Genomic DNA, 23,753 nt, shown 5'->3' on the forward strand with positions numbered 1-23,753 from the left:
TAAACCATACAGACAAAATGCTTGACAATGCCCTATAAAATTAAATTTGTCTAGAAGTCGTACTTGTGGATGGATAAATAAAGCAAAACAAACTACTTACAATATTTTATTGATGCTTATGCCAAATATTTTATGTACATGTCACTTTTTGGTACTAGTAGTTTGAGTAACTTTCATTAAACTTTTACTTAAACCACAAAGCGGTGCTGACAACATAAACAAATTCATACATATTTGATCTAAGTAATTGCCCATTTTGAGACGGGTGTCACACGGTTGGATGAGTTCTTACATTCTTTGACAGCTCTAATGTTGCTAATAATGCATCTTAGGAATTGAGATGGACAGGCAGGTTATCATAAGAAGATGACAGCGTTGTTCTTCTGCATTTAAAGGCTAAAACTTTGGCACTTGAATTTTTAGATTTTACAGACAAAATAGAGGACTTCTAACTTAATTTACTGAAAAATATCACAATAATGACGGCCCGGATGGGTTGGGCTAGAATAGCAGAGCAAATTTAAAAGGTATTTTAATAACTGTCAACATGGTATTCATAACCAATTTTACTCAAAAAATGTTGAGATTTGATAGGGAAAAATCAAGGCAAGTTTATGCATTTTTATGAAAAAAAGAAAAAGAAAAAAGAAATCTTTGGAATAAAGTGCACAAATGAATCACGGACAACCAAGAAAGCTAATTTGATCAATTCTAAAGATGTTGACTTTAGATAGCACTGCTTGGTTTACTTACAGGTCCATGACAGGTAAAAGTTTTATCTTCTGCCTTTTCACACTGGCTGTCACACTCCACACACACTGATCCATTGGCAAACTCGCGAACATCTCTAAAATATGCACATTAATAAAATAAAAACAGGTTAATTAAACATTATAAATTATAAAACAATAACATTAGCAAAATTTAAACAAAACAAAACAATATTTTATTTATCATTTTCCAACATTTTGGCAATGTATGCGTAAATAATTGTCTTATAAGTATTCCTTTATCAATCAAAAGCATTTCAAAGTAGGTGATGTATTCTCTCAGCAACAACACATACAGCAGGTTTTGTTTTGTCTCCGACTCATCCTCCATGTCTTCTTGAACCACAGCCAACTGAACCATAGACACTACATTCACACACTGGCGAGAACTTGGCTAATACACCAGTCGGCTGAGTAAGATCCATGAAAAAATAATGGCATTTTAATTAGAAAAATCTTTCTCGGCACTGGTCTGAGAGGAAAGAACAAACAGTCCTCTTTAAATTTTATCTAAGCAGATGGCAGCTCAGATTGCAGGAGATACGGCAGAGGGGCTGCTTAGCAGAGCCATCAATACCCATTCCTTTGTTCGTTTCCATCAGCCCATGTTTCAGAGGGAAATTTTGAGAGCCAGTTCCAAAACAGGGAAAGATGGTGCCTTGTCAATAACAGAGTGGGGATCAAAGAAACCTCCCAGATCTTAAAACATCGGAAATCGAGTGTACGAACACTCGCAGTTTGAAGTTTCTCACACTGAAAAAATTTACAAGCAAAATGGGTGCAAATGTGATGCCCTAAACCAACTAAACTACCAACTACAAACTACCAAGACATCTACCCACCTACCTACCTACCTACAACTCTGAATGGGTATTACTTTAAAGGTGACATATCATGAAAATCTGACTTTTTCCATGTTTAAGTGCTACAATCGGTAAGCCTGGGTTGGTAGATGTTTTTGGTAAGCCTTTCAATGTTTTTTGCAAGGCTTGTTTTTGGTAAGACTTTCTCTGCAAGCTTGTGAAAAAGGAGATCTTATTATAACACTACCACCCCTAATCTGCAAGTTTCCACCCACGGCACTGCCATTATGTTTTTACAAGTGACAACAGTGTACCAAGTGCAATAAGATAACTTAGTTTAGTATGCGCATGCTTCGGATGTGTGCGCTCAGAAAATCATATATCAGAAGTTTAAACTAATATGGTTTAAAACATTATAATCAAAACCAAACAGATATTTTTCTAGCAGAGTATCCGAGGAAAGAGTTGTAAAGGCACACCCCTATTCTGGAAAAGGGGGCGGGGAGCAGCAGCTCATTTGTATTTAAAGAGACATGCATAAAAACAGTGTGTTTCAGCTTCCACTCAAAATAGGCATTTTCAGAATTATATAATAAATGATATGAGGGGGTTTTTAAGCTGAAGCTTTACAGACACATTCTCTGGACACCTGAGACTTATATTACATATTGTAAAAAGGGGGATAATATATCTCCTTTAACATATTTTTACTTTACTTTATATTTTAAAAGCAAATTCAGCATTTTTTTAAAATTATATTTACCATCTACCCACCCACCTACATACCTACTTACTAACAGATGTTAACTGTTTTATTTTATTATTTTTTACTTTTGTTTTATGACTTTATTTTATTTAAAATTAAACTAACCAAACATAATTTAAATTGAATAACCAAATAATCAGAATCAGAACTACTAAGGCTTCTATTATGCATACCTACCAACTACCCTTATTTGTTTTCCATTTTATTTTATTTTATTTTATGTTATGTTATGTTATTTTTTATTTTACTTTATTATTTTATTTTATGGCTTTATTTCATTTTATTTTTTTACTTTATTTTATTTCTTTTTACAACACTTAATTTGATTCTCCAAATAATCAGAATCAGAACTACTAAGGCTTCTATTTACCCATCTACATACCTACATCTTTACATCATTTTATACACCTACATTTGAACACCTACATCATTTTATTTTATTTTATTTTATTTTATTTTATTTTCACCAAGTAATCAGAACCTCCTTGAAAAACACATAATGCTGCTCTCAGGTCTGAACTCTTGGTTGAGTGACTGGAGATGTTTGGCACATCCCCATTCACTGGGGCTGCTGATTTAAAGCGCAATTAATTGAGTGTAATGAGACCCCTGTTTATTCTCCAAAATATGACACTCCCCCACAGCTGATTATTGTTAGGAACTAAATTAAATTTTTCTGCCACGGGGAATCCTATTCAGATGTTGGTCAGAGTTGCCATTGTTTAATGACTACAGCAGAAAGCAGTGCCAACCAAAGAGCTCTTCGCTGACACTCCCGGTGGACCAGAATGTAAATTTGTTGTCAGATGAGTGTTTCCTCTTTGTCATTCACAGATGGCAGTGTGTTCTGAGCCCGCTCGGGACAGGCCGAGGAACAATTAGCTGGATTTTGGTCTGTGTCGTAGCACTGGCCAGATGCAGTCCTGCTGCCTTCTGCGTTCAGACTATAACTTTTAGATGAAATCCATCCCTCTCTCTGATTTTTTTAATCTTTTCTCACACATCCCCAAGGCAGAAGTTTGTACACAATTGTGTTTACAAAGTGACTGGGGCAAACGGCAATCTAAATGATAGATAGTCTTCATAAAAATAAAAAATAAAAAAAATACTGCAGTAACCATGGCTGTACCCAATAGTCTAGTGTCAGAATTTGTGGAGTTTCAAACGCTGCCCACACAATGATTTTATTCATGAAACAATGACAGAATGAAATTGTGTAATTGCTTTGTAAAATATATAAACTGTCAACTTGACAACTAAATTTATGAATTAAGGTTTATTATGGTCTTAATTTCTTTACAAAAAAACAAAACATTTTTATCTTTTTTTCACCAATAATGACATAATGTTATTAAATTATATAAACAATAATATACAAATTATATTTATTAGCAAAGTGAATTTTATGTTCATAATTATGTTCTTTTTTATTAACCGTTTATTATATTTTAAACAATCCTTTTAATCAATTTAAAAAATGTATGATTATTATTATTATTTATTTATTTATTTATTTTTTTCCCCTGGCTGTTTACAGTATCTTTTTGTTGACAGGAGTGATATCCAAAACCTTTAATACAAATATGTTGGTAAAATGAAATAAGAATCTTGAGCCTGGCTTCATCTAATGTTCATATTAGATTTTATTATTTATTTATTTATGTATTTTTTTCCCCCTGGCTGTTTACAGTATTTTTTGTTGACAGGAGTGATGTCCAAAACCTTTAATTCAAATATGTTGGTAAAAGGAAATAATAATTTTGAGTATCCTGCGTTAGCAGCGCAAAAGGTTGTGGGTTTGATTCCCAGGGAACACATGTTAGCCAAAAAATTGTTATCCTGAATGCACTGTAAGTCGCTTTGGATAAAAGCGTCTGCTAAATGTAATGTCCATATTTTTATCTATCTATCTACAGTGATAATAATAATAAACATAATAATAAGCTAAAAATAATAAGTTAAGCTAACTGAGACTTGTAATAGCGCTTGTATATCATTGCTATACTATTGATTTTGATTGCTTCCATTGTCCTCATTTGTAAGTCGCTTTTGATAAAAGCGTCTGCTTAATGACTAAATGTAAATGTAAATGTAAATGTAAATGTAATAATAAAGAAGCATCACTTTTCAGCATGAACCTAGATCATATTTTCCTTGCTCCTTAATTTCTGAAGTCTGGGTGCAAGCTGTCTTTTACTCACCCATCATAGAGATGACAGGCTTTCACACATGTCTTTCCCCGGCTGAAGTATTTACAAGAGAGACACTGATCTGGACCGGGACCCCAGCATCCTGCCACTGAACACAACGGATCACACACCATCCTTTGCTGAGCTGCGGAGGACATACACAGAAATGTCTTTACACACATACATTATGGGCATTATATGGTTATAAGTTAGACATTAAAAAATATTAAAGGCCCCATGCAATCCAGACTGAAGTTTTGTGGCTTTTAGACCATATCTACAGGCTTTGAGGTCATCCATGTGCTAGTGTAAGGCTAAACATCTATACAGTATGTTTCTCTCAAATATCCTTTTTTTAAAGGAAATATGTCAACATCAATTTTTTAAAAGATTTTAAACTGATATTGCTGAGGTCAGATTTTGTTTTATCAGTTAATTCAAGCATATTCAAATATTTATATACAAATATTACTACTGAATCAATGAATCCCAAATAAAAACTCTGTATTGACTGAACCAAAATCCCTCATATTGTCAACATGTGCATGGAAAGCACTGGATGCATGGACAATCCAGGGATATCAGTCGACTGTGATCGGCAGCGAGTGAATGAGCCGGCTAACAGCGCCATTGATCCCACACACCACAGACTTATTATCTCATTAATTACATCAAGCACAGCTTGGCAGTGCGGCACTGTGGGAAGTGTTCTGCAACTGTCAACATCTCCATTACGTACAAGTCTGTGCTTCTCCATTTCATCAGTTCAGGGAATTCTTATCGCACATAAGATACTGGCCTGTAAAATTATTGTCTTTATGTCCTAGATGTGTCCCAAAGGTCCACTGTATTGAAATTCAAGAACTGGCGGACCTAATAGACTAGTCTATTATTAATGCTCAGGTACTCTATGATGGTAACTGGGTTGACAATATTACAGATCATTTAACCAATAACTGTGCAAATCTCTCAAAACCTCATAGTAAGCCTCAAATTTAATATATAAGAAAGTATTTATGTTTTACACCAAGAAAAGAAAACAAAGCCTACTTTTAAGACAATTTCTAGTTTACATTATTTTCATGACAATTATGCACATAACATAATAACCCCTTAAACATAATATTAAATATTAAATTTCATAAAAATAAATGATATAAAATTAAATAATTACAGTATATTAATTAGATTAATTCTACATTAAATCCAAGGTCTGCATTATATATATATATATATATATATATATATATATATATATATATATATATATATATAATATATATATATATATATATATATATATATATTATATATATATAAAATGCAGACCTTGGGATTTTAGTAATGAGAATAATGGGAGAAATGTGCCTAATTTTCTATGGAAATAATGACAATATTAAAAGTATAAAAAGTAATATAAAAATTTAATTTAATTTTATAATAGAGTGGATTTTTTTTTGTTTTTAATTGCAATTAAATGTATTAATCAAATGTGTACTAGATTTTAAACAATATTTTAAAACTTTACAATTTTTAAATTAATTAAAAAATTAAGTGTAAAGTTAAAATTTTTTTTTCTTTTTTTCATAAAAGTAAAGCTGTGGGTGTTTATCAAGTTGAAAAACTCAACAAAATGAATCAAGATTTTTGAACCTGGCTTAATACAATGTTCAGATTTTTTTGTAGAAATGTATGGAAATTAATGCATATTTAATTAGATAAACCCTCATTTGCATATTTAAACATAACATTTCAGAAAAATTGTACTACCAAATGTACTGTGTTTAATCAACTGGGGAAAGTATGGTGATATTTTCTAGTTAAGATTTTAACCCTATATACCCTGTAGTGTTTTGCCTTAAAATAGTGATACAATTGATCATTTTAAATAGTCACAAAGTTTATACAAAGGAGATAAACCTGTTTAAATATAGCACAGAATTAATCTTTTTTTTTTTTTTGATAGTACTGTCTAGAGCACTCACTACACTCTCTGGGGTCCCTGTTGTTCTTGATCAGAGCTCTCTGGGTGCTGGTGCGGAACAGACTGGTCCAGTTCACTGTGTTGTAGAAGCAGAGCTGGCTGTTGTTGGTCATGTAGACGTTACCAGCGCTGATCTCTTTCAGAGACTGGAACTTGAGCGAAGAGATCCAGCGCTGCTTCAGGATCAGCAGAGAAATACCACTGAGAAAACAAAGACACACAGAAATGAGGATGATTAGAAAGTCAAGAAAAATTTCCAAACCTTATTTCATATGGTTGGATTGTTTATTTGGTAGTGATGTAGCAGAAAGTTTTACTTTGATCCATTGTGATTTTGCAGTGAGCATTTTTATTGAGCTGAATGAGTCAAAAACAGTTGCACTGACAGAAAATAATCTTACCTATAAAGTGTTCTACCTCCTATAGTGACAAGGTTGGAAAAGACACCAAGATCAGTCATGTTCTCTGGCCAAGACTGGATGTTCAAGTACCCTTTGGATGCAGTTAACAAACAAGCAACAAACCTATTATTCAGTATTGGTCTTGATGTGGCAGTAAAAAGCAAAGCAATCAAATTTAGTCTTGCAAAAGTAATGACGAAATATAGAAATGTAATATCGCACCACAATTTTTCAGTACCATTGGGTGCGTTTTCCACGGTTGCACAGTTGCACATGTTCTTATGATTAATATTTCGGTACGTCAAGAATCAGAGGTGCGTTTATATGGTGGCGATGGGAACTGCGTTCACAACAACAGTCATCTTTCTTATTGTGCAGAGTTTCATTACGTTTCATTCCATTAACTGCAACATAATATCTGACTGTGCCACACACCAGATTTTAATTAAACAAAAGCCTTTTAACATGACTAACTGTTCAGTTTTTTCAACCTATTACACTCAACTAATAAATACTGTAACATAAGGATCCATGAATGCTGTGAGAAATGAACTCAAAATCATGTGTGTTTTTTTTATTTGGATATAGCTTTCCCAAATCATTTTAAAACTAATGAGAACGCTCTCTCTACCTGTGATCTCTCTGACGGTCCAGAACACATTCAGTCGCTCAGGATCCAGAGCACCAATACCATGATACATGTCTCTGTTAAACAAAGCAAAACAGTTCATGAGTGTAAGGAGTTAAAAAAAAAAAAACAAACAAAAAAAAACATGTATTTTTATGAGCACTGTAATATAAGTCAAGTATTACCAGGCAAAAAAATAAACCTCTGTTCCTGAAGATATTTTGCTCAATAAACAGGTTTTGATAGTGTAATGTTCTGGGAACAACAAGGTCAATCTCATTAGGATTTAAACTGACTTGCATCAAGGTTGTAGATCGCATGACTACAGATTTTTCTTCTGTCAACATGCAGCGTAACACGTTAGATTTATATACATCAAAACCACCTTGTTACAGTTCTTGTTGGCATGCCTAGAGAAGCTGACATTCACTTATTGCTACTTTTAAGGGCACATAGCTGTTCAAAGAGAAATGCATGTTTCATATGGGAATATCTGACACTGCTGAAGGACGTAAATGCTCCTCACCCTTTAATGCCTGTGATGAGAAAGATGAGGTTGCCGTTGATCTTGGTGCAATTGACAAACATCTCAATGTTGCTGGAATCTACAGTTTGAGCCGTTTGAAGCTTGCCGGTACCTATACCATCACACACTGAACACCACAAACAAACATGAGTATACTGTATTGTAATGTTCCTAAAAAGTGTGGAGGTTATATGTTTTTTTTTTTTTTTAACAATTCTTTAATTCTTTTTTTTACTTTTCGGACAAATGTCAGTGCATGGGATGCACATCTTGATGTGATTTTCCTCCACCTCCATCTTGTTGCTCGGGCAGGCTTTGACACAAGAGCTGTGATCCACCACAAAGTTATCTGTCAAAGAACGACAGGGCTTACTTGTGAAAGATGCTTCTTAATATATAAAAATACATGTAGCATATCTTTAAATGACAAAACATTACGATGCTGAAAAAAAAAACAAAAAACAAAAAAAAAAAAAAAAAAAAAAAAAAAAAAAAAAAAAAAAAAATATATATAAAAATACAAATAAAATATAAATAAATCAAATAAAAAAATATATATAAAAATACATGTAGCATATCTTTAAATGACAAAACATTACGATGCTGTTCTCTTATTTTTAAAATGTATTAATTAATTAACTTTAAATTTAACCAATTAATCAGTATAACTTACGTGGGCATTTCTTGACACAGAAAGCTCCATAGGTGTATTTGGCGTTGGGATTGTGCTCAAGCTGGAAGGTTGTTGGATTGTAGACGAATGGCTGAGGACATTGTGTCACACAGGCCCCGCTGTCATTAAAGTTGGTACAAGCCTGAGAATAAAAAACATTAATGTAAGCATGTGGTCAATCAACAAATGAGACTATAACGGAGAAACATCTCTAACATCATCTAATTTTTGGTTGAACTATCCCTTTAAAGCACATGAATCTACTTTAAAAATGACATGAGCAGGCATTTGTCAATACCTCTAGTACACTTTAAAATCATGCAGAATGAGGTATAAATACAGGAAGATGTTGACATACGAAGCAGTCTGTGTCTTTGGGTCCGAAACAGCCTCCTGCACATTCACGGTGACAGCAGTTACTGACGTACGGACCAAAACAGCGTCCATCACACTGCTCTGCACACACCGTCTTTGTCACTGTAACCGCAAAGACAAAAGTGAAGCTCTCTCCACATTGGTGGATTTTTATAAGTTTACTTTTCTGTAAATATGTCAAAAGTTACAAGGACAAAAACCTTTAATCTATTATTTGCCAGACAATCTGTGTAACCCCCCTCCCCCCATCAGTGGTGACACTCTACAGAGCTGGGTTGTCTTTAATTATACCTAATTATGTATTGAAAAGTGAACCTGCCATCCCCTGCTGTCCCTCTCTTTGTATCTGCCACCCACTCATGAGTGCATCACCACAGGTTGTGCCACGAGCACCAGAGAAGATCACCGAGTTCCCAAGAGCTTTCACTCGAGGAGCTTCAGAATGTGTTTACTTTACAGACAGAACACATTTCATTTACATTTCTGAAACTCTGTTTTTATTTCTGAAACTTTGATGTACAGTACTATTTCTGTCTGCAACATCAGGCAAAAAGTTAACTTTTAACATAGTTAACAACATACTGATTGTTCAGCCGACGAAGCATCCTTCTGAAAGAAACCTTGAGCAGTAAATGGTGTCTGTTTTGCTCACACTTTCGAAGCATTTTTGCTTTTGACAACCATTTATAAGATGAAGACGTCTTGTAATATACCTCAATCATGGTCTTCCTGTGAACCAGCTTTTACAACAATTATTACAACTATGCTGAAGTAATGTACAGTGTGAGAAAAAATACTGGGCTTTTTAAACTTTAAACCATATAAATGTATTCTAGTACACCCTACAAATTATGAACTTTTAAATAAATATAAGATGGACATTTTAATATAACTTAATTATAAACTTTATTTTAAACTTTGGTTTCAAGCTTAATAAGAAAGAACTTCTGGTAATAATGTCTAGCAACAAAAATGGGGCATATTCTAACTGAACTATATATAAATTAATTTATGAGTTGTATAGATTTCATTCCATTTGAATGCAATTTAATGGCAATAATTTATGATAGCATAAATTGACATGCTATGACAAAATCAATAATATTATAATACTGAAAAATGGTCAAATGTCACACCACACTGAAAGCCTTAATACAGGTATATTGCATTTTGTGTGTATGTATGTGTAGTTGGGCAAGTTAAATGATAAAGCCTGTGTTAAATACTCACAGCTTTGGCACTGATCCTCCTGAGGGCCCCAACAGCGGCCGTTACATGAGCGATGACACCTTCTGCCTGTGGAATACATCTTAACGTTAATCCTAAACAACAGCACACTTCAATGTACTGTGGGATTTGTCTCATACAATGTTCCCACTTAGTTCTGCCACTCATTTTCACTGCTTAGATTTAATTGACTGTTTTGTAATTACAGAGAGAGTGTGATTGAGAGGGTCTCAACAGTATCATTTCAGTTAAGACTGATTACACTGAAGAAATCCTGCAATTTTCTAGGGGTTGCAAAAAGACCCCAAAACCTTGAAAAATATTTGCAAAAGCATATGGCATCTTTTTTGGAAAACTTTGTTAGGGTTAACACTGAACACAATGAAACATGTATATGATTATAAATCATTTAACATATTAAATTAATATCAATATATTAAATATGTGTATAAATAATAAATTAATAAATATATACTTTAATAAATTAATAATGAATAAATACTCACATATCAATTGATCCAAAGTGTCAGTAAAGACATTTATACTGTTAGAAAACATTTCAAATAAGTTTCAAATAAATGTTTTTTTTTTATGCAGTTTTTTTTCTATTCATCAAAGAATCATCAAACATGTATGATGGCAGCACTACTGATTTTGAGAGTTGAGATTATTAAGAAATGTTTTTTGAGCTACAAATCCGCATATTAGAATGATTTCCGAAGGATCATGTGACACTGAAGACTGGAGTAATGATGCTAAATATTCAGCTTTACATTTAAAAAAAAAAATTATATTAAAATGTTTTATATTGTAATAATACAATATTGTAATATTAGTGTTTTTACTGTACTTTTGATAATAAGAAATTTCTTTCAAAAACACCTTACCAACCCGAAGGTTCTGAACAGTGGTGTATACAAAGAAATGCAAGTTAACTAATATTAACATTACCAGTTTCATCAGTATTTCAGTATTGCTGTAAATATTTGAAAACATTTTATACAACTTCTTGTTTGTTAAAGCTTCAAATTATAGCAAACACATGGACGTTTTGAAAGGACACAAAACAATTTCAGTCTAATTATGAAAATTGTCAATTATTATAGCCTGGTTTGAATCATTAAAGTCATCTAAACACTTACATGTGTTGCCACTGTTGTTTGAGGGCACAACCAGAAGTTCAGAACGTGGGTTCTTGATGATGTCCTGCCAGTGGACGGTGTCAGCGTGACACAGGAACTTATTCTGATCCACATACACACCTCCATTCAGGATTTCTACATCAGTGAGAATTTAAAAAGAGGGTGAATAAGAAATCATAGGAGTTTATGTATAAGTAGCAACATTTGAGCCATTTAGCCTATTTCACTGCATAAATCATGTTAAAGAAACAATTTATGTGCATATAAAAGACATACAGTTCATTCTGAGGTCACCTTAAGGATATAACCCTGATTGCTCTATGAAAGCAGTTTAAAGGATTTATAAAAGAAGAGTAATGAAAATGATCTCTCTTTTTAGAACGGGATTTAAGAATGAAATCACCCCAATTCCCAAGTTAAGGAGCTTATAAAAGATCAAGCAAGATTATGAGCATATCAGTGTGTTTGCAGAGATTGGGAACATATGCTTTATGTGGAGGTAGTGTACAGTATTTGAGCTGATAGACTCGCATCTCTTTCAAATCCCTCCCTCCTGTTAACCTGTGCCACATATTACTGGCCTAGAAACCTAGTGCTCCAATGAACATTGTGTTCTGTAAGCCTCCTTTAAAATTTCTATTTATACTGGAAGACATCACAAACGCCTGGTTCATAGCCGTCTGATGAATGAGGCCGTGGCTGGTTGTTTAAAATGGGTTAGTATACTTTCATTCTCTCTTGAAGGAAAACAAATGTGAAGTTAATGAAGCATTATTATTATTCAGACACTGGCTGCTGCTTCATAATCAACTAAAGTAACTTTATAAGTTACATAGCTGGACAGTTCTGCTAGAATATCTTATATCTGCACAGACTTCTGAACCTACACAACTGATTACATCACACTATTAAACCATTCATCTTCAGTAAACATAATCTAGTGCCCTTTGTGTGTGTGTGTGTGTGTGTGTGTGTGTGTGTGTGTGTGTGTGTGTTTTCACACAAGCCCACACAGAATGGATGATAAAATGCATTAAAATGGACTGAGTACTACAAATATACATTCTGTAATGTATATACAGTATATGCCACAGGTTGTTGTGCATTTTGTGCATGTGTTAATTAGTAATAATTAATATTAACTAATAATAAATAATAAATAAATGCAGCAAATCAGCATATGACACTGGAGACTGGAGTAATGATACTGAAAATTCAGCTCTGATGAGAGGAATAAATTGCATTTTAAAATATATTCAAATAGAGTTCTTTTAAAAAGTAATAGTATTTTGCAACATTTCTGTGTTTTACTGTATAGCCAGGCAGAGTATTAGATTAAATTAAAGATGTATTATGCATGTATTAGGGGTAGATAAGGCACTGATGTGCTGATTCAGTGACAGGGGAAAGGTCAATTTTTTGCAATTTTTTCTGACACTATTTTCCAATATCTCAAAAACCCTGACTGACCAGCATTGTGAGATTAGCAGGTCCCAGATCCCTCATCCCTGCATTCAAAATGAACCTAGCTGTGATCAAGGGTATTTAAACATGACAATTCCACTTCCTTTGAGTGAAAGTGAAATATTTAAATTTTCTTTCAGCACTTCCATGATGATGGAAGTGGAGTGTGCAGGGGGAAAGGTTGAGACTGTGAATGGAAAAACAGACCATATGAATACATTTTTAAAGAGTCACTTTTGACATTCACAGCTGGAAACCCAGCCTGCATGAGAAACACTTCACGTCATTAACATCTCTTTGATGAATTCATCTGCACAAAATTCCATCGCTAAGAAGGTGGAGAAAAAGCAGGAATCCCTTTAACAACAAATGTAATAAATCTATATTTAAATGAGAATGCTATAAATCTGAGAGAATAAGAATGATAATGTTCCTTTGTAGGGAAATTAAAAAGGGGAAAAAAGTTGAACTAATCAAAATGTCTAAAACAATTATGAAGTCATCTGAAGGGCAAGCACTCATTGCACGTACTGCGGCCCTTATCAGCCGGAGAAATTGAGCGACATTATGGCACCCCTCTTAACATTAACTGTCTGCCTCCATCAGTAAACATAACTCAATCAATTCAATGGCACAAATAAACTTTGGGTCAAAGCTGAGCATGATGCACCATTTCTATATCTACTGTAAATCATGGAAAAAAATATATGAAAATAAATATAAAAGCTAAAAAAAAAAGCTAAAAAAAAAAACAATACAAACATCAAGCTGTTTAACTAAGTCACAACTATAACCTTTATAATATTGCAAGTCATTGACAAGCATTATATAGCACTGACGACTGAAGCAAATTTTATATATTACATTACATTACATTACATTACATTATATTTCACAGCAATACTGAAATATTGGTAAAACTGGTCACGCATTGTCAAAATGTTAATTTTTAACATCCATCAACTTTATTTCACTATAAATTACATTTAAGTGCCTAGAAATGTCATGCAACTTTAAATCTTAATTAAAATTAATATATTTAAAATGTATTTTACCATGAATTAAATATAACAACATACTGTATAACATAACATAACATAACCTAATGTAACGTAACGTAGAAAAAAAAAACAAAACAAAAACAAACAAAAAAAAAAAAAAAAAAAAAAAAAAACATACATAAAAAAAAACAACAAAACATAAAAATAAAAACATAACATAATATTTTTACGGGGGTTTTAACGCAAACAACAACATCAGAAATTAAAAAAAAGAACAAGGATAAATTGTATCTATATTGAAATGAATTTTCAGCTGTGCCATAACCAATTAATGTTTATAAGACAGAAGACAAGCAAAAATGTTGTTCATTAACTCGGTGCAAATTGAAGAACCCTCATTGACAGACTATTAAGATGCCTTGTTATGTGATATTTGATGCACCTCATGTTGATTTTATTATTTATCTATTTAGATCTGACACAAAATGCAATTATTTTGCACATGAAAAGCAGGATTCAATATTATAGCCAAATTAAAATCGCGTCAAAACCACTAACATTTGAGAAATAATCCCCATTTCATTCTGTCTGTGTCCATTTTTACACGGACAAATTGTCTCCAAATGGCAGAGTACAATCAGTGAGATGCAAATGACACTGGAAAATCTGAAGGCTAGGTCACTAGTGCAGATATTAAGAAAAGAAACCAGGCAATCAATCGAGAATATGCATTCATTTAAAATATTCAAAACACTTCAGAACTCCTTTTTTGAATGTTTCATAAAAAAAAAAAAAAAAAAAAAAAAAAAAAAAAAAAAAACAGTTAATCATGTTAGGAGACCCAGTTTGCTAATTAACAAAATAAATAAAATTAAATTCAATTTGATTTTAATATTTTTAATAATTAAATGAAATAATTGAAAAAAAAAAGAAAGAAATGTTGCGGAGTTAAAGTAAAATCTATGATAACTGATGTCATAGATTTATGATATAGGTTTATGATATTAAAGGGGTCATATGATGCGATTTCAGTTTTTCCTTTCTCTTCTGAGTGTTACAAGCTCTTGGTGCATAAACAAGATCTGTAAAGTTGCAAATACTTAAGTCTCAAATCCAAAGAGATATTCTTTATAAAAGTTAGGACTTGTCCAAGCCCCACTGAAACAGCTCGTTTAAACACACCCCCACATGTCTATGTCACTGTGTGAGATTATTTGCATTATTTGCACCGCCCAAATGTTCACGCAAAGAAGGAAGGCGTAAATTTTATTCTCGCTGTAGTATTGTTGTTGCCGCCATGTTGTGGAGATGCTGTGTTTCGTTGTGAAAGTGAAACTACTTTGTTTGGCCTTCCAAAAGAGGATGATATCCGCATTGTCATACCTAGAGCTGATCCGTGCTGGTCACTGAGGAAATACATCAGCTTCGCACTGTGGAGTCCAGCTGGGGATCGTCACATGTGCCCTTCGTCGAATCGGCTGGTCGCGCCGCTCTCTAACCACCGGCTGTTCCTCACTCAAGCCCACAGTGTGTGATGCTGTGTGACGCACTTTATGGAGGACTGTTTCCTGAACCTGCAGACTAGCCCACAATGGGTCTGTGCTCAAAGGCTATTCTATAAAGTGAGGCAGTTCCAACTTTGAAAGGACAGTCTGGCATGTCTGACTAACAGCGTGTAAGTACAAGTATATTTTAAGAATTTGCCACTGATTGATTGATTCAAATTTGAGTTTTGAGCAGTGTAGAGTAGCGCTTGTTGTTTGGCGTTTCTCCAATCACAAATGCAGACATGGTTTCATGTTTACGCGGTGCAATATGCAACGCAACGCATAAAAAACATAGTATAAGTCATTATAATCAGTAATTATGTCCTCACTGGATGCAACAAATACCTCGTTTGTAATGGGTTTTATCGGTTTTGTCTGGTCGTGCTGGGAGACGGCATCGCAGTATAGTAAGGGGCGTAACATTTCCATCTCACGCTTGAGGTATTCAGCTAATCACAACGCACTGGATAGCTGGCCAATCAGTGTACATCTCACTTTTCAGAATGATGAGCTTTGTATAAATCAACACATTTCAGAAAGGCGGGGCATAGAGGAGAAACAATAATGCACATTATGTGGAAAACAATGTTTTTTTTTTTTAACCTTAAACAGCATAAACACATTGCATTACACAAAATACACAAAATAATGTTATTTTTAGCAATGTCATATGACAACTTTAACATAATATTTTGAAAATTTCTGAAATTTTGAAAACAAACAAATGTAAAAACAAATATATATTATATTATAATATATAATAATATATATTGTTTATGCACCATTTTTTTAAACATTTTTTTTCTGAAAAGTTATAATTGTCATTTGATAAAAATTAGATTATACTTATATATTATATATATAGTTTAAATATTATATATATATATATATATATATATATATATATATATATTACGTGTTTCAGAATGTACAGAGAACATTAAAAAGTAACATTCCTATAATGTTTGCAAAATTATAAAATTGAATGTTCCCTTAATGGTCACATAACCAGGAAAAATGTTTTTAAAACACTGAAGCCAGTTTTATCGATTTAATATAAAAATTAGATTCTGCCATTCTACTTTGACAATTAATCAGGTTTTATCCATTTAGAAATTAACATGCAAGAAAAGCGTTTGGATTTGAACTACAGCATTTCATGAACAAGAACGAATGAATCAAAATCACTTAGAATGATGACAATTTCTGACACCATCTTCCATGCACCATTTTTTATTTAGACAAAGACAAATCATACAAAACAGTGGAATCACTCACACAACCATTAACTTCTCCAGCCCAAACTTGACTACCGCATCTTACAGGAGACAAATAATGCACCAATAATAAACAATCAACTTTCTCAACTTTGCACGCTTTGTGCCCACATTGCAATGACAAGTCATATTGAAAATCGCTGTCAGATCATGATCCACGGCCCTCCACTATTCGGCCGTCTATCCACATTCACGATTCATCTCATTATTCAACCACACAGGGAGGAGAGTTTGGCTGGTGGAGATAGCAGAGTGTCCCAGAAATCACAGACAGCAGCAGGGTCTCAGGAGGCCAGGAGCCATGATATACGACTGAAACCTCACAGAGAGGAACAGCACCAGTTCAAATGTGAACTTGACATAGCAACGTTTGTCATCTTGTTTTCATTTTATAGCATAAAATGGTGTAGCAAGACATCATGGAACCTGAAGAAATGGCGAAAACTTGTTGCCACAAACTTCCCATTAGGAAAAAATGCCAGATGCATAGATACAAATATAATGTAAATATAATAAAATATAATAAAATAATTTTTTTTTGCGTTTTTTGTATTGTTCTCCACTATAAATATTTACATTCTTACATCAAGATCATTTTGCTTGAGAAGAACTGGAAAACAAGGCAAAAGTACTAAGAAATTTAAGGTGGTTTTATCCAAGTTGGTTTTATGCATAGGAAATTAACCCATGACATTGGCTTTTCCTATATACTTAGTATAGGAAAAAAATAAAAATAAAATAATAATAATAAAATAATAATAATAATGATAATAATAATAATAATAATAATGTCCTGAAAATAAGATAAATTCTTGAGAAACAAAATTCTAATTGTAAGTATATTTTATTCCTTTTGAATATTATTTGACCTGTTTTGAGCATAAACCTCATTAAATGTGTTATTTTTATTTTCTAGCAGCCTGTTTTGCAGTGTAGGCAATAAAAAAACTATATAGGGCACAATCTTGACTTCCTCCTTTTTTCATATCCAATATATTAAATATATATTAAACTGCTGATTTTGCACATGCAGTTTTTTTTTTTTTTTTTGTACCATGAAAAAATGTAAATGCAAATTAGGATGCTTCATTAGAAAAATCCATATTATACATAAATGTCATATCATGGCACATTATGGAGTTTTTTTTTTTATACACTTTTTCAATGAAGCCACTGAATGCAAAAAAAAACAAAAACTGAAGATTTGCTTTTTATATTTATTTTATTATTATTTTTTAAATATTTACTTGAGCATTTTTAAGTAAAGAAATTACCCCCACCCAAACATTCATTGGTTATCTGCTTCAAGATTTGCTGACATGAGCTGAGTTTCATGGGGGAATGTTTTTGAAAAGTAAAGCTGTGTTTGAAGCTGTGTAGTTTAAACATTTTTCTGCATAATGATGATATTGGATTCATTATTAATGGAGCTGTTCCCCTCTCGGCCTTCTGAGCAACAGACCAGTGAGACAGCATTAGCTCTGCTTTCTTCATTTCATTTTAGCCTTTTCACATATAAGTTATATATTCCCAGAATAACATGGTCAGCATGAGTTTTTATTGTGACATTACAATGTTGTATGATATATTAAAATATAATTATTTCACTTTACATTTTAAGATGTGCTCTTTAAGATCTAACCAATGCAATGGAGACGTGTCTATTTTGTGGTCAAATCAGCCATTGTCATAAATCTCATCCGGCTTACAATAGTTCAATCCATCCAAAGACGAGTGTAGTAAAATGTTCCCCAGTGCCAAATAACTGTCCAGATTTCTAATACCACACATCATTTCCTTATTGATTCAGGAGCTGCCAGGAACTTCACAGACTGAGAGTATATTAAAATATTGAATATTTGCTGCAGACCCTTCCAACCTCTCGTACATGTCAAGATGTTAGATGACAAACCGCCAAGATGTTACAAGCCTTGCCTTGGCTGACTTGCAAATTGTAAAATTCAGATCAGAGTTTTAAAATTCATGTCTACCTGTTCTGGATGCCCGGACACAGTCTGAAGGGCCTTGAAAGCAAGATGTTTCTACTTCATATGTATATAAAAGCCTTTAGGAACTGTCCAGCTGCCAGCATGCTGTCTATAGAATCTGGGCTTGTGCCAATGATCTGCTCTCTACTAAGACAATATTAAAATCTATTCTCTGTGACGACTGCACTTGTCAGCATCACCTTGGTTAAGTGACCGCATGGCCATTTAGGTAAAAGTAAAGGCAAAAAGTAAATAAAATATCGGTAAAAAAGTCTCAGTAAAAAGGCAAAAGTAAATTAAATATCAGTGTTGGTTTTAACTGACTTGCAATGTACAAGTGTAGAGGGACAGCTGAATAGAATCTGAATCAGCCTGTTTAAACCTTTCATTAAATTATTATATTATTATTCCTTCAAAAAGTGAGATTTAAACCATTATTTTTGTAGACTGTCTTAATTTTTTAACTTTAAAAACAGACTTCTCTATTTAAAAGAATCATGTATGACAAAATAAGCTTCATTAATTGTATAATACATTTAAATAACACATAAATAAAATAAAACTGCAGGTAAAAAATAAAATAATACCAGTAACAACATTTTTTTTCTTGATTTTGTGCAAGTAACTTTATTACTTTTTTATTACTGTGCATCAAAAGTGATCATGCATTATATGGACAAAATAAGCTTAATTAAATGAAACTTAAAAATAATAAAATAAAAATAAAATAAAACAGTGTATTTTATTTTCTTACCTTTGTGTAATTCTTATCGTTTGTTCTACTTAACTGTCAATGCAGATGCATTAAATAATATATAGATAAATAAAAACACAAAAATAAAAATTAAATTAAATTAAATTAAATTAAATTAAATTAAATTAAATTAAATTAAATTAAATTAAATTAAATTAAATTAAATTAAATTAAATTAAATTAAATTTGTTTCTTTAATTAGCACGACAAATACAACACAATCCAGACCAAAACACTAAAATGACTGTAGGGCAAATAATGACCTCCATCTTGAACTGAGGGGTTTGTGCAGCATGTGAGCTGCCAGCGTTACCTGATGGAAATATGAAACCTGAAAACATGAGCCTCACTGTTAAGAAGTGTGTGGGGAGATTTTACATAAAGACCACTCATTTAATCAGACATATGTGGACACACATATAGATGAGGATTCAAACTGAGAGATGAAACTTGTAAACCATTTAGAATCTGTAATGGCTTACAGTAACGTGGAGAATAAACAGGGCTTAACAATCACAAAGGCAGTAATCGTGTCTAGGCACACTGTCTTGTAAACAAACACATTCACCTATTACGTATGTTTGAAATGGGGGCTTTAATTTAAATGAATGTTGACTGCTACAGCAAACACACAACAATAAATACATGAAAATAAATATTCATCTGTTGGACGATAACGATCACAGAGAACTGTTAAAGAAGGAATCAGAGCCTTTCTAAAATGTCTAGTTTTGAACACCGGAGCACAGTTGTTCTCAACCACCAGCCTCAGGGTGACTTAAATATTGATATTATTATTCAAATATATTTAAAATATATTATACAATTAATATTATTAATACGATTGTAATATATATATATATATATATATATATATATATATATATATATATATATATATATATATATATATATATATATATATATATATATATAAACAATAATTTTTGAAGTGGAAAATTAAAAAGAGTTTTATTTTATTTATTATTAAAAGATTAGCAGTTAATTTAATTATTTCTCTTAATATTTATTAATATTAGTGTTTTTGTATGTTAACAATGCTGTAATGAAAATTCAATTAAATCACACTACCTTCTCTCATTTTCTATATGTCCTTATTCATAAATTGTTGCATTTGAGAAGAAATGTAATGTGGCGAGGATCGATCTAACGAATGCCGCTGCTGTTTACCAAGCATTTGGGTGAACACACAGCCAGCAGATGGAGAGAGAAATGACATGTTCTCTTTAGACCGTGCTCAGCTGCTTGGCATGATTTCAAATAGACAACAACAATATAGAAGAGGACAAAACGAAAGCCCCTGGATATGTGTTTTCTAAATGTCAGTAAAGGGAAAAAAGCCTAAAGGGGAAAAAAAAAACGCTACATTTTAGCATTGGTAAACATGCAAATTGAACTTTACACAACTCTCTCTATGAAAATGTTTCTATGTCTATCATTTCACGATAATCAGTCATGGATACTACTACTGAGGCTCAGACTACAGTACATCTATTTCAAATTCAGCTTGTGATCTTCTTTAATTATAAAATACAGGATAAAGGCAATTGCTATCTAAGTTCTGCTGTTTTGCTCAAAAATGGGGATTTTATTAGCATTATTCAGGCTGGATCAGTTGATCTGATATGGACTCTAATCTGTATGCATTAACAGTTCTGGCCTAATTGCTTTTCATGGTACATACAGAGACCTACTGGCATGAGAATAGTGTGTGGTCAGAGCTCTCTATTCATCAGATGGTCTGCATATACTGGCATGGAGGAATACGTCCTCTTTATTATAGTTTTCTAGTGTAAATGTCATAAATTATTACACAGACCTTTAGAATACTTAATACTTGACTTTATTCCACGATCAAATATTTCTCATCCATGAGCATTAACCTTGAAAAAATTAAGATGACCACAGCATATGTTTTTCAGACGCCTCTTTCTTCTGTAATAATACAACAATTTCACTTCAAAATAAATATTTCATGCAATTTTATTCGGTTATTTGGTAAACAACCATGTGTTATCAGAACAGTTTACCCCAAAATAAAACTTGCATACAGGCAATACAACAAACCTAAAAAATACAGTGGATCTACGGCCAGAGATTCACAAAGGTCTTTCTTGTTTACCAAGGAAATTTCCTATCGATTTCCCCATCATGCATGGCATGAAAAAGAAATATTTTCTATTATTATTAATTCATGTTGTGCCAAAAATGTACAGTATGAGTTTCTTTCTTCAGCAGAACACAAATTAAGGCATTTTGAAAAATGTTGGCATCGAAAAAAACATTGGACCCCACTGATTTTCATTGGATAGACAAAAAAAATAATTTTTTGTGTGTGTGTTCCACAGATGAACGGTGTAAAGGGTGTCATATGATGCGATTTCAATTTTTCCATTCTCTTTGGAGTATTACAAGCTCTTGGTGCATAAAAAAGGTCTGTAAAGTTGCAAAGACTAAAGTCTCAATTCCAGAGAGATATTCTTTATAATAGTTAAGAGACAACCAAACCCCCCTAAAATGGCTCGTTCTAATATGCCCACACATCTCTATGTCACTATGTGGGAAGATTTGCATAACACTGCTCAAATGTTCACGCAAAGAAAGAAGACTTAACTTTTATTTTCTCAGTTGCCGCTGCTGCCATGTCGTGGAGAAGCTGTGTTTCGTTGTGAAAGCGAAACTACTTTGTTTGGCCTTCCAAAAGAGGACACAACTAGAAATCAGTGGTTAAGTTGTATTTCAACACTGTTCCAGAACAGTCCAACCCAAATATTCTGCTGTGCTGCGCATTTCCTGAACCAATAGCCTGCAATGCGTCTGTGGCACAATGGCTGTTTCTATAAAATTGGGCAGTTCAAATTTTGCAAGGACAGTCTGGCGCTTCTGACTCACAGCCTGTAAGTACGTTTTTTTATATTTAAATGATTTTCCAATGATGATTCAAACGCAAGTTTTGAGCAGTAGAGTAAGCTTATGTTTGTTGTTTCTCAGATCACAAATGCAGACATGGTTTAAAAAAAAAAAAAAAAAAAAAAGTGTGTAAGTGACGTGACATACAGCCAAGTATGGTGACCCATACTCAGAATTTGTGCTCTGCATTTAACCCATCCAAAGTGCACACACAGTGAACACACACACCGTTAACACACACCTGGAGCAGTGGGCAGCCATTTATGCTGCGGTGCCTGGGGAGTTTATGCAGCGCGATTACTGATGCGAAATAAACCAATATCCCGAGTTATTCAGTTACTCCTAACAGTACATTGACTGAACTGCTAAAAGAGAACTGATGATGGGATGTGCACGAGTGCTGCTGGCCTGGGAGATGGCATAGTATGTTAAGGGGCGTAAAATTTCCGTCACACGCTTGAGGCATTCGGCCAATAACAATGCACTGGATAGCTGGCCAATTAGAGCACACCTCGCTTTTCAGAACAATGAGATTTGTAAAAATCGATGCGTTTCAGAAAGGCGGGGCATAGAGGAGAAACAATAATGTACATTTTATGGAAAATAATGTGTTTTTTGAACCTTAAACCACATAAACACATTGCATTACACCAAATACACAAAACAATGTTCTTTTTAGCAGCATCATATGACCCCTTTAAAATGACATGAAATTCAAGAAAAAAAAATTCTATAAAAAATTATTAAATAATGCATCAACAATGTAGTATAAATAAATAATAAATACATTTTCAAAATTAAGTAATTACATTTATTAACAGTTAAATTATTTGCAACCTTAAGATTCAAAGGTTTGCTTGAATGATTTATGTAGACGCAAAACCGTTATAGGTAAGAGTAAGAACATGGGAGAGACGAACATGACAACAACTGCATTTTATATCAAAGGATCCATTAAGCATCAGGGTGCTCTGTCTTAGAAGGCAAGATACACGCTTTCATCTCTACCTGGAACACTGGAAAAATGGAATAATTCTAAGCACATTCATAATAGAAAGTTATAGCTAATCATGTAATCATAAGCAGTACACAGGGAATTGCAGATGTCATTGTTGGCAGATCATTAAAAACGGACTCTCAGCCCAATAATAAATGCAAATTAAACAAAGTAAACCTCAAATGTATAGAGTTCATAAAAAATTCATCATGGCTGGGCAGCAGTCGTTTCTGGTGGCCATACTGATGGCTGTCTATCTCTATTTCTCTCTCATCCTTAACCCCTTGGGTCAACAAAAGGGCCTTGGGCA

At 33.0% G+C, this 23,753-nt stretch overlaps 1 protein-coding gene across 1 annotated transcript in view; it reads right to left on the reverse strand.

Annotated features, from left to right (window-relative positions):
- Positions 1–23,753, reverse strand: part of LOC109090263 (receptor tyrosine-protein kinase erbB-4-like) — a 145,961-nt gene that overhangs the window by 20,142 nt on the left and 102,066 nt on the right. Inside the window, exons 4-14 of the mRNA XM_042716970.1 lie at positions 11,485–11,619; positions 10,346–10,411; positions 9,099–9,217; positions 8,741–8,882; positions 8,303–8,416; positions 8,068–8,194; positions 7,545–7,618; positions 6,914–7,004; positions 6,514–6,713; positions 4,541–4,673; positions 754–847 (exon numbers count right to left, since the gene is read on the reverse strand). Coding sequence (XP_042572904.1) covers positions 754–847; positions 4,541–4,673; positions 6,514–6,713; positions 6,914–7,004; positions 7,545–7,618; positions 8,068–8,194; positions 8,303–8,416; positions 8,741–8,882; positions 9,099–9,217; positions 10,346–10,411; positions 11,485–11,619 — 1,295 coding nt within the window. The remainder of the gene's footprint in view (positions 1–753; positions 848–4,540; positions 4,674–6,513; positions 6,714–6,913; positions 7,005–7,544; positions 7,619–8,067; positions 8,195–8,302; positions 8,417–8,740; positions 8,883–9,098; positions 9,218–10,345; positions 10,412–11,484; positions 11,620–23,753) is intronic.

Source organism: Cyprinus carpio, chromosome B1, assembly GCF_018340385.1.
Source record: "Cyprinus carpio isolate SPL01 chromosome B1, ASM1834038v1, whole genome shotgun sequence".
In the NCBI taxonomy this organism is placed as follows: domain Eukaryota; kingdom Metazoa; phylum Chordata; class Actinopteri; order Cypriniformes; family Cyprinidae; genus Cyprinus; species Cyprinus carpio.